The sequence below is a fragment of the Delphinus delphis genome, chromosome 12 (assembly GCF_949987515.2).
Source record: "Delphinus delphis chromosome 12, mDelDel1.2, whole genome shotgun sequence".
In the NCBI taxonomy this organism is placed as follows: Eukaryota; Metazoa; Chordata; class Mammalia; order Artiodactyla; family Delphinidae; genus Delphinus; species Delphinus delphis.
The window spans coordinates 36,606,184-36,616,861 of NC_082694.2; the positions used below are offsets into that span (position 1 = coordinate 36,606,184).

At 34.8% G+C, this 10,678-nt stretch overlaps 2 protein-coding genes across 6 annotated transcripts in view; one reads left to right on the top strand and one right to left on the bottom strand.

Moving 5' to 3' along the window:
* VPS54 (VPS54 subunit of GARP complex) overlaps window positions 1-9,003 on the top strand; it is a 95,048-nt gene extending 86,045 nt beyond the window's left edge. For 4 of the 5 annotated variants that reach the window (XM_060026497.1, XM_060026496.1, XM_060026499.1 and 1 more), the window contains exons 21-24: window positions 1,057-1,164; window positions 3,081-3,175; window positions 7,112-7,213; window positions 8,554-9,003. In XM_060026497.1, coding sequence (XP_059882480.1) covers window positions 1,057-1,164; window positions 3,081-3,175; window positions 7,112-7,213; window positions 8,554-8,629 — 381 coding nt within the window. In that variant the 3' untranslated portion in view covers window positions 8,630-9,003. The other variant, XM_060026501.1, reaches the window with a different exon arrangement.
* Window positions 9,004-9,120: 117 nt separating this feature from the next.
* The window catches only part of UGP2 (UDP-glucose pyrophosphorylase 2), a 54,252-nt gene continuing 52,694 nt past the window's right edge, over window positions 9,121-10,678 (bottom strand). The window contains exon 10 of the mRNA XM_069541251.1: window positions 9,121-9,578. Coding sequence (XP_069397352.1) covers window positions 9,471-9,578 — 108 coding nt within the window. The 3' untranslated portion in view covers window positions 9,121-9,470. The remainder of the gene's footprint in view (window positions 9,579-10,678) is intronic.

Here is a 10,678-nt window from a genome sequence, read left to right on the forward strand (position 1 = left end):
CTAAATCATATCAGTATACTGTTCCAGACGTAAGAACAGTAAGTGAATTTACCTAATTTAAAGTTTTCCGTATAGATCATTGAAAAAGTCTTCTCTTTATTATTATTATTACTATTTTAAATTTATTTATTTTATTTATTATTTTTGGCTACATTGGGTCTTCATTGCTACGCTCAGGCTTTCTCTAGTTGTGGCGAGCAGGGGCTACTCTTCATTGCGGTGCACGGGCTTCTCATTGTGGTGGCTCCTCTTATTGCCGGGCATGGGCTCTAGGCGTGCGGGCTTCAGTAGTTGTGGCTCATGGACTCTAGAGCGCAGGCTCAGTAGTTGTGGTGCACAGGCTGCTCCATGGCATGTGGGATCTTCCCGGACCAGGGCTCGAACCTGTGTCCCCTGCATTGGCAGGCGGAGTCTTAACCAGTGTGCCACCAGGGAAGCCTGAAAAAGTCTTCTCTTAACCTTAGGGTAAATATGATTACTATATTGGCCCACCTACCAAGAAAAAGAACATTTTAATTCTACCAGTTATATTGATTTCAGATATGATCATGTTGAACACATTCTTAAAATCATGTTTAAAAAATAATCTGTTAATTTGGAGGGCCTACTTTAATGATTCATTATCGTATATTAAGCCACAATAGTAGCTAACATTTTTTGAGTACCTACTTGGTATCAAGCACTGGTTTGAGTTCTTATGAGCCATCTTTTAAATCCTCCCAGCATGCCCTTTGAGATATAGAGAAATATCTCACCCAATATAGAGAAGTAACTCACCCCATCTCACATAGCTAAGAATTTTAAGAGTTGGGATTTGAACCCAAGCAGTCCATCTTAAGAAGGGAAGCCACGTATGTTCTTAGCACTATATTATGCTGGTTCTCTCAAAATAGATTAAGCTTTTTAATGAAAAGTTTTTGAGATTTGCATGAGTAGCACAGATCACAGTTGAAGAGTTAGATGTGTAGGGGCAGAAAATATATGTTTTAGGGAACAGTGGGGACAATATGCAATCCAGAGGACATGAATATAATTCTCATTATTTTTCCCTGCCAGTATGAAGTGAAAGCTCCCGTTCCTTCTGCCTGTTTCAGGAATATTTGTAAGCAAATGGCAAAAATGCATGAAGCTATATTTGATCTCCTTCCAGAAGAACAAACACAAGTAAGTAGTAATTCCTAAAATTATTATATATAACATAATATGCATGCAGAATTGGAGTGTTTTTATTATGTACTTTTGGCACAGTTAAGCTTAGTTTGTATTCCAGTATGATTATTGTTATTTTTTCCAGTTGTTATATTGACTTGATTTCAAAGTGCTCCTTGCCCTGACAGGCCAGAGCAATAGTAGCTTTGCTGTGTAGTCAGCCATTCTAAAAAGCATATTTTCATTTGTTCATTGGGTCATCAGAGGTCCCAGATTCTACTGACATCATTTATTACATTATTAGTTTGAAAATCAGGATTAGCATTTATCAGTGAATAGTAGAATATGTTACTCACTGTGATTATAATCCAAATTGGATAGGGGAGGAATTAGTGATGGACTTAATAATGAGATGACATATAAAGTAACTCAATCAATATGCCTTAACATTAATATTTGTTAGATCAGCATAAGTGATGTGTAGTAGGCACAGATCAGGAAAAATAGCAAAATGGGTAGTCTTTGGCACCTCTTACTTTTGAAGTATCCACCCTCTGTCTCTACTGTCTTCCCTACACTATTACCAGAGTTCTCTTCACTTTTCGGTGACATTCCTACCCGTGACTTCCCTCGATTCCCTCGCCTAGTACTTTAAAGTTTCCAGTACTTCTTTTCTTCTGGTCTTCTTTACCCACCTTAGTTTGTTCCCTTTATACCAGGTGATCTCATTCAAGTCTAATTGTAGAATGATATGTTATAATTAGTACAAAACTAGTTGTTACATGACTAATGATCTTAGTTTTCACTGGGATTTTTGCTATTTAGACAAGTTTCTTATCAATATTTCAGTTTGTCTTGAATTGGTTGAGTGCTTGGAAATGGTATTTGGGAGCAGAGAGTAGCTTTTTCAGTGTCTCTTCCCTGCTCTTGCGCCTGCTGGTCTCCTTTCCCATGCCACCTCAGACTTCCATCCTATACTAGCTATTACCATTTTTTCATGTTTCCCTAAGTTTTCATTAATCATACCATCTTTATGATTAAATATCATCCAGTGCCTTTGGGGCTCTCTGAGGACTGAGGAGGAGGCTTGAGATGTGGAGCACCCACTAGGGTCTCTTCTTCCTTTCTCAGTCTTCCTAGCCAAGCCATCCTTTTCATTCCACATGTAAGATCCCCCACCTCTGACATTCTGACCTTCTGGATTTGCCATTTGAGTTCTAATTCTAGAACAAGGCTTAGCCAGGTCCAGGAGCTGGGTATATAGGTATTTCATGTATTTTGATCTGCATCATCATTTAAAGGGAACTCTTGTCAAGCTGGGCACAAATTATAGATTTATGTCATTATTGTCACTTGAGTACGAGTAATTCCATAAAACTTTTCCATAGATGACTTTATATATTTTTTCCCATGGGAAATATATTTCACAAAATTGTTTCCATAGATTAATTGTATAATTTCAGGTCAGGCATTTCCCAAAGAAGTATTGCATTAAAAATCTGCATGTGAAGCAATAAAATACTTCCAAGTAATTGGGAAGGATAACGGTAGCCTTGCCTTTACCATTGTGACTTTTTTCTCTATCAAGTTCCTAGTTAATATCGATACATTGCAGAATTCTCCGTCTCTTTTTATTCTTTTCACCTGTATGGTTGATCCCATTTACACATGCCAGAGGATTTCTACTAAGGGGCAAAAGGCAGTGATAAGTCATATCACTAAAATAAGTACTACTGAAAAGAGCAAAAAGAGCTTTTATCCAACTAAGGAGACAAACTATACTGAAATAGCAATTAAATACTTTCAGAGGAGCATTTTAAAAGTATATGCCAAAGCAAAAGGTTTTTAAAATTTTTCTGCAAATAATAGTGATTACTTACGTCTTCTATGTCAATAGAGCTTTAAGAAACTGAGTTTTATTTCTTTTCCAGATGTTATTTTTAAGAATTAATGCAAGTTACAAACTCCACTTGAAAAAGCAATTGTCTCACTTAAATGTGATAAATGATGGAGGACCTCAAAATGGGTATGTTTTCAATATGTTTTTACCCCGTACTCCCATATTGAACTGTTTGATTGGTTTTTATTCATTATGCTGTCCTTTTCCACTATAATCTTGCCAGGGCCCCAGACTGTAAAATCAGCAGACTTTTGCCTTTTTTTCCCTCTGTGGAGGTGATGTATATCTATATCTATATCTATATCTATCTATCTGTGTTAAAGTGTTTTATAGATGGTGAATTAGTTAACTGACCTTATATGTCCATTTTGAGGCAGTGTACATTAGTAGCACCTCCTTAAGTCACCCAGTAGTCTTCACCTATCCAGACAGAACTCAAAGTCCTACTTTGTATGACTGTGAGAAAGTCACTTAACCTTTGTGCCTTATTTATCAAATGAGAACCATAAAATCTGCCTTAATTCCTTCACAGGGTTACAAAAAATAAGTGTATACATATTTTATTGTAAGCCGTTGAACAAATTATATGTATTATTGGCGAAATAGATTTAGAATCAGAAAACGGGTTAAGTTCTGCCACTTACTAGCTCTATAACTGGGCAAATCACTTACCCTGGGTCTTAATATTCTTAGATTTTAAAATAGGGATGATAAAAAGTCCTGTCACAGAATTTTTGTTAAGAGCAATGTAGATAAAGATATGGATTTAAAGATTATACAAAGTGCAAAGTGCTGATCATGTAGGTACACCTTTATATGATTTCTGTAGTGTGTTACCTATTCCATGGATTTTTAAGAGTAGAATATTTTGTTCCCTTTTAAAGGAATTTTAGGCTTAAGTTTCAAACTTATAGGAACAAATATAAAAAACATCTTTTGGAGTCAGAAGTTGGCCCTACCCTTAAAAAGAAAAGAAGTACAGCTGGCCCTTGAGCAAGAGGGGGATGGGGTGGGGGTTGGAGGTGCCGACCCTCCAGCAGTTGACAATCTGAGTATAACTTAGGGAGCTGGCCCTCCATATACAGGGCTCCTCTGTATCAACAATTCCACATCCACAGATTCAACGAGCTGCAGATCATGTAATGCTCTAGTATTTACTGTTTTTAAAAATCTGCGTATAAGTGAACCCACGCAGTTCAAACCTGTGTTGTTGGAGAGTACAATGAATTGATTTTGCACAAAACAATTTGGAAGCTTCAAACTGCTGAATTTGTCAGCCAGGCTGAATTTAAGAGTTTTATGCAAAAATCTGATTCTCTTTTGATTATTACCTGGTTCTTTTTTTTTTTTTAAAGATTTATTTTCAGAAATTTCAAAGCCACAGAAAAGTTCAAAGACAGTATAACAAATATCAAATACCTCTCAGAAACTATTCATAAAAAGCTAATTAAAGGCCCATTACACTCATACTTTTCTACTTTTATTCACGTAACTAAATCTCGCAGGTTGGTTTTTCTCAGACCAGTAGTTCTGAAGCATCCAAGTTAATTCATCACCTATTATTTTCTTTGTTAATAAAGCTATTTGGGGGTTGGTACCACCTTAGAGATCTTTGTTGTCACATACTTTTAAAGACACTAATACTGTGTAAGTCAAACTATGTCTTTGAGCGATCACTTGAAAGATAGAATTCCCTGAAAATTTCTCTCTAGACTCTAGCCAAAGACATAATAAACTACCTGCTTAAAAGGAACTTTTGTTCCTGAAATGGCTCTAAAATTTTACCTTTTTTTTTTTCGAGGTGAAATTCACATAACATAAAATCAACCATTTTATAGTTAACCATTCAGTGGTCCTTAGTGCCTTCGCAGCCACCACCTGGGTGCAACTGCCAGCCCTGTCTAGTTCCAAACATTTTACTACCACAAGAGGAAATCCCAGACCCATTAAGCAGTTCCTCCCTATTCCTTCTTCTCCCCCGTCCTGCACTTTTTTTTAATGTGATTTTTTTCTCTATTTTAAGATATTTTTAAAATAGAGAGACATATGGAGAATATTTATATTCCTGTTACTTAGAATTGATCATTATTAACATTTGTCATTTTCACTTGGAAAAAAAAATGTTCATCATTTTTTTTAAAAATGGCATTCCAAATGGAGCTTAAGTACCCCTTGACCCCATCTCCAGTCCTTTTCTCTTTCCTCCAGCCCTTAGGCAATGTTTCTAGTAAATCTGATCTATATCCTTTAAGTCCTTCTCATTTATTGTCTCTTTATCTAAAAAAAAAAATGTGGAGCTGTTTTATGAATTTAATTTACTTACATGGTATATTGTACATATGCTGCTTGCTTTTTTCCACTCAACATTGTTTATGTTGATATATAGAAATTGTCCATTTTTGATTGCTTTATTGCATTCTCCCACATGAATCAACCATATTTAATGTTTCCATTTCACCTGGTGATCGATTTTAGGTCATTACTTTCTTCCATTACAATCATGCCACAGTGAAGATCTTTCCTTATACATGTGTAATGGTGTGATCATTTCTTTAGGGTAGGTACACAGAAGTGGATCACATGTACATTTTCACTCTACTAGGTTTTGCCAGAATTTTCTCCAAAGTGGCTATACCAAGTTTATATGCCCACCTTTATTCCACATCTTGCCAACATTTGCTGTTAGATTTTTTAAATTGTTGCCAGTCTAATGGGATACAGTGGTATTTTGTTTTGATTTGCATTTCCTAATGTTTGTCATCTTTTCACGTATTTGTCATTCAGGTGTTCTCATCTGTGACTTTTCATATTCTTCACCCATTTTTTATCTTGGGTATTATCTTTTTCTTGCTGATTTTAGATTTTTGCATATGACCTCAAACTGATCCTTCATTGGTTATATATATTGCAAATATCTGCTTTTCTTTTACGTTCTTTTATCAAATATTTTCAACTTTGATGTAAAATATATATTTTCTATGTACTGTCTTGTATAGACTGTAAATAGTTGACTTGATATTTTAAAATGGAGATTTCTGTTAATTTCGTTTAATTTTTCATGTGGGAGTCTTGCCTTAAGACTTTGTTCTTTTTTGAGTCATTGCTGTCAGTTTCAGCATACTTACTAATTTAGACTTTTTATGGATTTTAAAGCACCTTGACCCAGATGAGTTTCAAACAAAAATATGATCCTTACTGAATTCTGCCATGTGACAAAAGCTGAAACATTAAGTACATAAGTATGAATGTATTTATAAATTAGACTCATACATATATTAAGGGTGCTTAAAATACCTTTGCCCCCTTGTGGTCCAGCAATCCAGAACTTACATGCTCTTTAAAGTATCAAAGCTGCATTTCCTCTTCTTTTACAAACTACTAAATCAAGATCTCCTATTTGTTTCTCCATGGGCCAAATCTGTCAACGTACACGTCTAATCAGACCAGTCCCTACTTTTTGTGTGTGGAGCTTTGGTATCTGTTTATCATCTGAGCATTCTTTCCAGGAGTGTTTTTTCAAGGATAGGGATTAATGTGACAGCTAAATACTTAAAAGTATAATTCTTTTTGTCAAGTATTGTTACATCGTCAATAGCAAGTTTTGTATCCAGCAGTACTTAACACATGAGTCCCAGCCTTCATTTAACTTCTTAGGATGGCATTCAGGAAACCTTGTCTGTCTTTTCCTTGAGTTCAACAGTCATATACATGTATACTCTATTCTAGTGACAGCTGATCAAAAAAAAAAAAGTTTAACTTGTTATTTTTCTCTATTTCATACTGTTCTAAGATAAATTTATTTTATTGGGCAGAATTAATTATGAAACAGTCCAACCTGCATTGGTTTATTCCTTTTCAAAACAACACTGTTGAAAGAGAGAACATTAAATGATCTAACTATAAGATAGTAGGAATCATGCTGAGAGAAATATATTGACATTTGGTCCAAATTTTAAATCATAGTCTAGCAGCTAGGATAGGACTCAGATTACTCTGTGAGCATTGCTACTTCATTTGAAAAGAAAACATGAGATTAAAAATAATTTTCTTTCCAATGTTTAGGTTGGTCACAGCAGATGTAGCTTTTTACACTGGAAATCTTCAAGCCTTAAAAGGCCTTAAAGATTTGGACCTAAATATGGCCGAGATCTGGGAACAGAAAAGGTGATGACATACTGGAAAACTGGGTAGTTCATTTTACCATGGGATGTGTATGTTTGTGATGAAAATATGGATGCCTGTGATTCAAGAACTGAACCTGGAACCCAAAGTGAACTGGGGTTGGGGAAGGGGAAAGGGAAAGTATCAGTGTTGGGAAACTGGGATTCACTGGGATCTACAAGGAATGCCATTTGTGTGCTTCCTTCAGTGAGGAGTAACTGATCAGGTGTCTATAATATTTTTCATTCTCTCTGGCAACAGACTCAGGTTTCTTTGGACCAAATCCAAAAGAACACATAGCTGTAACACAGCTGTAGTTGACTAGAATGCTCTGTATACTTTATATTAAAAAATGCTTTGCATTTCTTCCAGTGCAATGAAATTCATATGGTGTCCCACCTTATTTAATGATGGTACAATTTAAAATATTAAAATCTTACTCAACCTCTGTAGAAAGTTTTCTCTATGAAAGTAAAGCTGTTTGAAAAATTATTTTTTTACAGATCTTTCTATAAAAATAAACATCTTTTGATTGCTTGGATTTAGGAATTCAGTTTTTGTTTTAGTGACCAATGTCAAGTTTCAGGCTTTGTGTGTCACATATTTAATCTATCATCATCACCACTGTATGTCAACTGCTTAAAGCCTTCCAGAATAGTCTAAATACTTGAAAGACTGATCATAAGTAATAATTAAAGAGTAAGATTTTGGTGTTCATTTATGCAACTACTAATTTAAATACTTTTCAGATGTGGTGTATGAAAGCCTGCAGTTTAACAGCTGTATTTTTATAAAAGTATCTATGCAGGGTTGGGGTGTTTTTCCTTTTTATTTCTAGCAGAGGTAAGAATACATTTTCTTATATTCTGCCTACTTATCTAAATGTTAAAATGAGATCTCCTCATAACATTGAAGTATGTCCCCTGCCTTGGGTTCTTATTTGTAAGTAACTTTCAATGTGTATATGAACAAAGACCAGGGAGAAACAGAACTGTTAAAATATAGGCTGCTGTGTTGGGGCCAGAAATATAAGGTGATGAGTAAGTTATTTAAAAAGACTTTTATAACACCTACCTTCAAAATTAGAATCAGCAGCACTCTATAAATGAAAGTGCCTGTGCCTCACTTCACACCAGGAATCTTGCCTAACCCTGTCAGAGTGCCTAACCTTGTGGTGATTATGTACAATGAAATAGTCTTATTTTGTGCTCTTTGTTTTCCTAAGAGGAATTCTTTCCTTTATCATTATTACAGAGGTATGTCATTGGTTCTTAAACTGTCTGTCTAAAATAAAGCTGTAAAGAATTACCAGACTTTAAAAGACAACTTTTTTTTTTTTATAGTAACAGTAAACTTATTAAACAGGCAGCTTACTCAAAAACACGTATGGAAGAATTGGAAAATGTAATTGATTCTTAGAGAAAAGCTGAAATTCAAACTACCAGCAGACCTGATTTGGGTTATTCAAGAACATTTTTCAGTAACAACAAGCAAGCTTCAACAAGTGAAGCTTCAAGGAAAGGTAACTTTTTATAACGTTATACCCCACCCCGCTATACTAGAGAACAAGGATGTGAAAGAAATGCCCTACCTCTACCCACCCCACCCCCTTCAGCTGGGAAAAGAAACACCACTTTGTTTCAATAAATGGAGAGTCTATGGAGAGCATGGCAGGCATCCCAGCTTTAGAACTGGATGAAAGATATTAAATACCTTCAAGTTTAATTCCTGTGGAAATAATGATGTGGTTAAGATTCTCAGAAATGCAAAAACTGGATTTGTTAGGTAACTGGCTAGTGAGTACTTCAGTGTTCCAAGAGCGTCTTCCAACTGACAGAGTAACTGTTTAGCAAGAGTAAACCATTTTTCTTCACCATTTCATAAAGTTAGCATTGAAAAGTATAAGTGTATACATGATTGCTTCACAGCTTTATTTTTAAAACCACAAACAGTTCAAAGTGACCATCACTGAGGCCTCTGTTAAAAGATTTTCCAGCAGAGCTACCCCAGTTTTAAGATTAAACAATATTGCACTTTAAGATGAATTTAACTTTCAGGATCTTCTTCAAAAAGAAAAGTACTGCTTCCACCTGTGCTTTTCACAGACTAAAAGCATACCGCAGAAAACTCAACTTAAAAATTAACACTGCATGATACAGTAACATAGTAAAGTACCTGCCTATTTTATAATCCTAGAGAACATTTCATTGTAAGAAACTGTTTAACCCATAATTAGTATAAAGTGCACAATATTTTTCATTCAGTGGTCCAAGATACGAAGGTTCCCAGATACAATCTTGTTCTCTAATACTGCTCCAGGTGGGATGTCAATTCGGTCACCATGATTTGCGATGATGATAACCGTTCCCTAAGTGACAGGAAAAACAAAAAACAAGAGTATACTTGCAAGTGCAGCTGAAAATGCAATTGATTTTCTTACAATTATCAAGTTTATGTAGAACTTCACCTACAATGGAGTAAGTGTATTTATAAACAATATTACACATGAAAAGCAAATAACACATTAAGGAAAACTGTAATGTGTCCTGTCACAATACTGGCGGTAGCTGTGGTACCATCTCTGATAAGGAGGCAAGGAATCTAGCAGTGGGAAGCAGGCCAGCGCCACAGAATAGTGGGCCCTTTCCAAGAACTACTTGCAAGGCCACCAGCATTATCTACCTTCGTAAACTGAAAGGTGCTTGGTTTATATTTACATACAGGTGTGGGTTTTTTTGTTTTTTGGTTTTTTTTGAGAACAGTTCAATGATTTATATTTCATGTCTTAAGTAAAACTGTTTAGATGAAGCAGTATCAGCAATAATTATATATATGTTGTTTTGTTTTTTTCCCAAGATCTGTAAGTAGCTTTAATAGGAAGAACACCTGAAATCTAGGTATGGAAGTTTTAAAAAATATTTGATTAGGAAAAAACTGTTGAATCTTTGGTTCTGAGCTTTAATACTCTTACCCATAGTCCTTCCTATTTCTTATGCTAGGCTGGAATGATACTCATCAAAGTATCCAAGCACTACAGTAATGTGAATGAACATCATACTGATAACAACAGATTAACAAGAATAGATTATAATCAGTATAAATGAAGCTGTCATTTTTTTCTACTTTCATTCAGATTCAAATAGTCATCTTTTAGTTAACTAATGCTAATTTATCAGTGATTCTATTTTAAATATTGTCATATTTCAATAAAATAGTACCAATTCAATTATTTAATAGTGTTTGCTTTCCATTTGAATGCTATACTCCACAAAATGCCTATACACAATTATGTTTTAACTATGTTGTATATTTATGGAAAACAGTATTAATACTAAATATTGTAGTAAGCTATTTCATTTTTAAAATGCATATCTTATAAACAATCTGGTACAACCTAGGAAGTATTCCTTAAAGGTAAATTTAGGACTAGAAAATGAAACCTGTCTTGTAAAACTATAAGAACTGTAA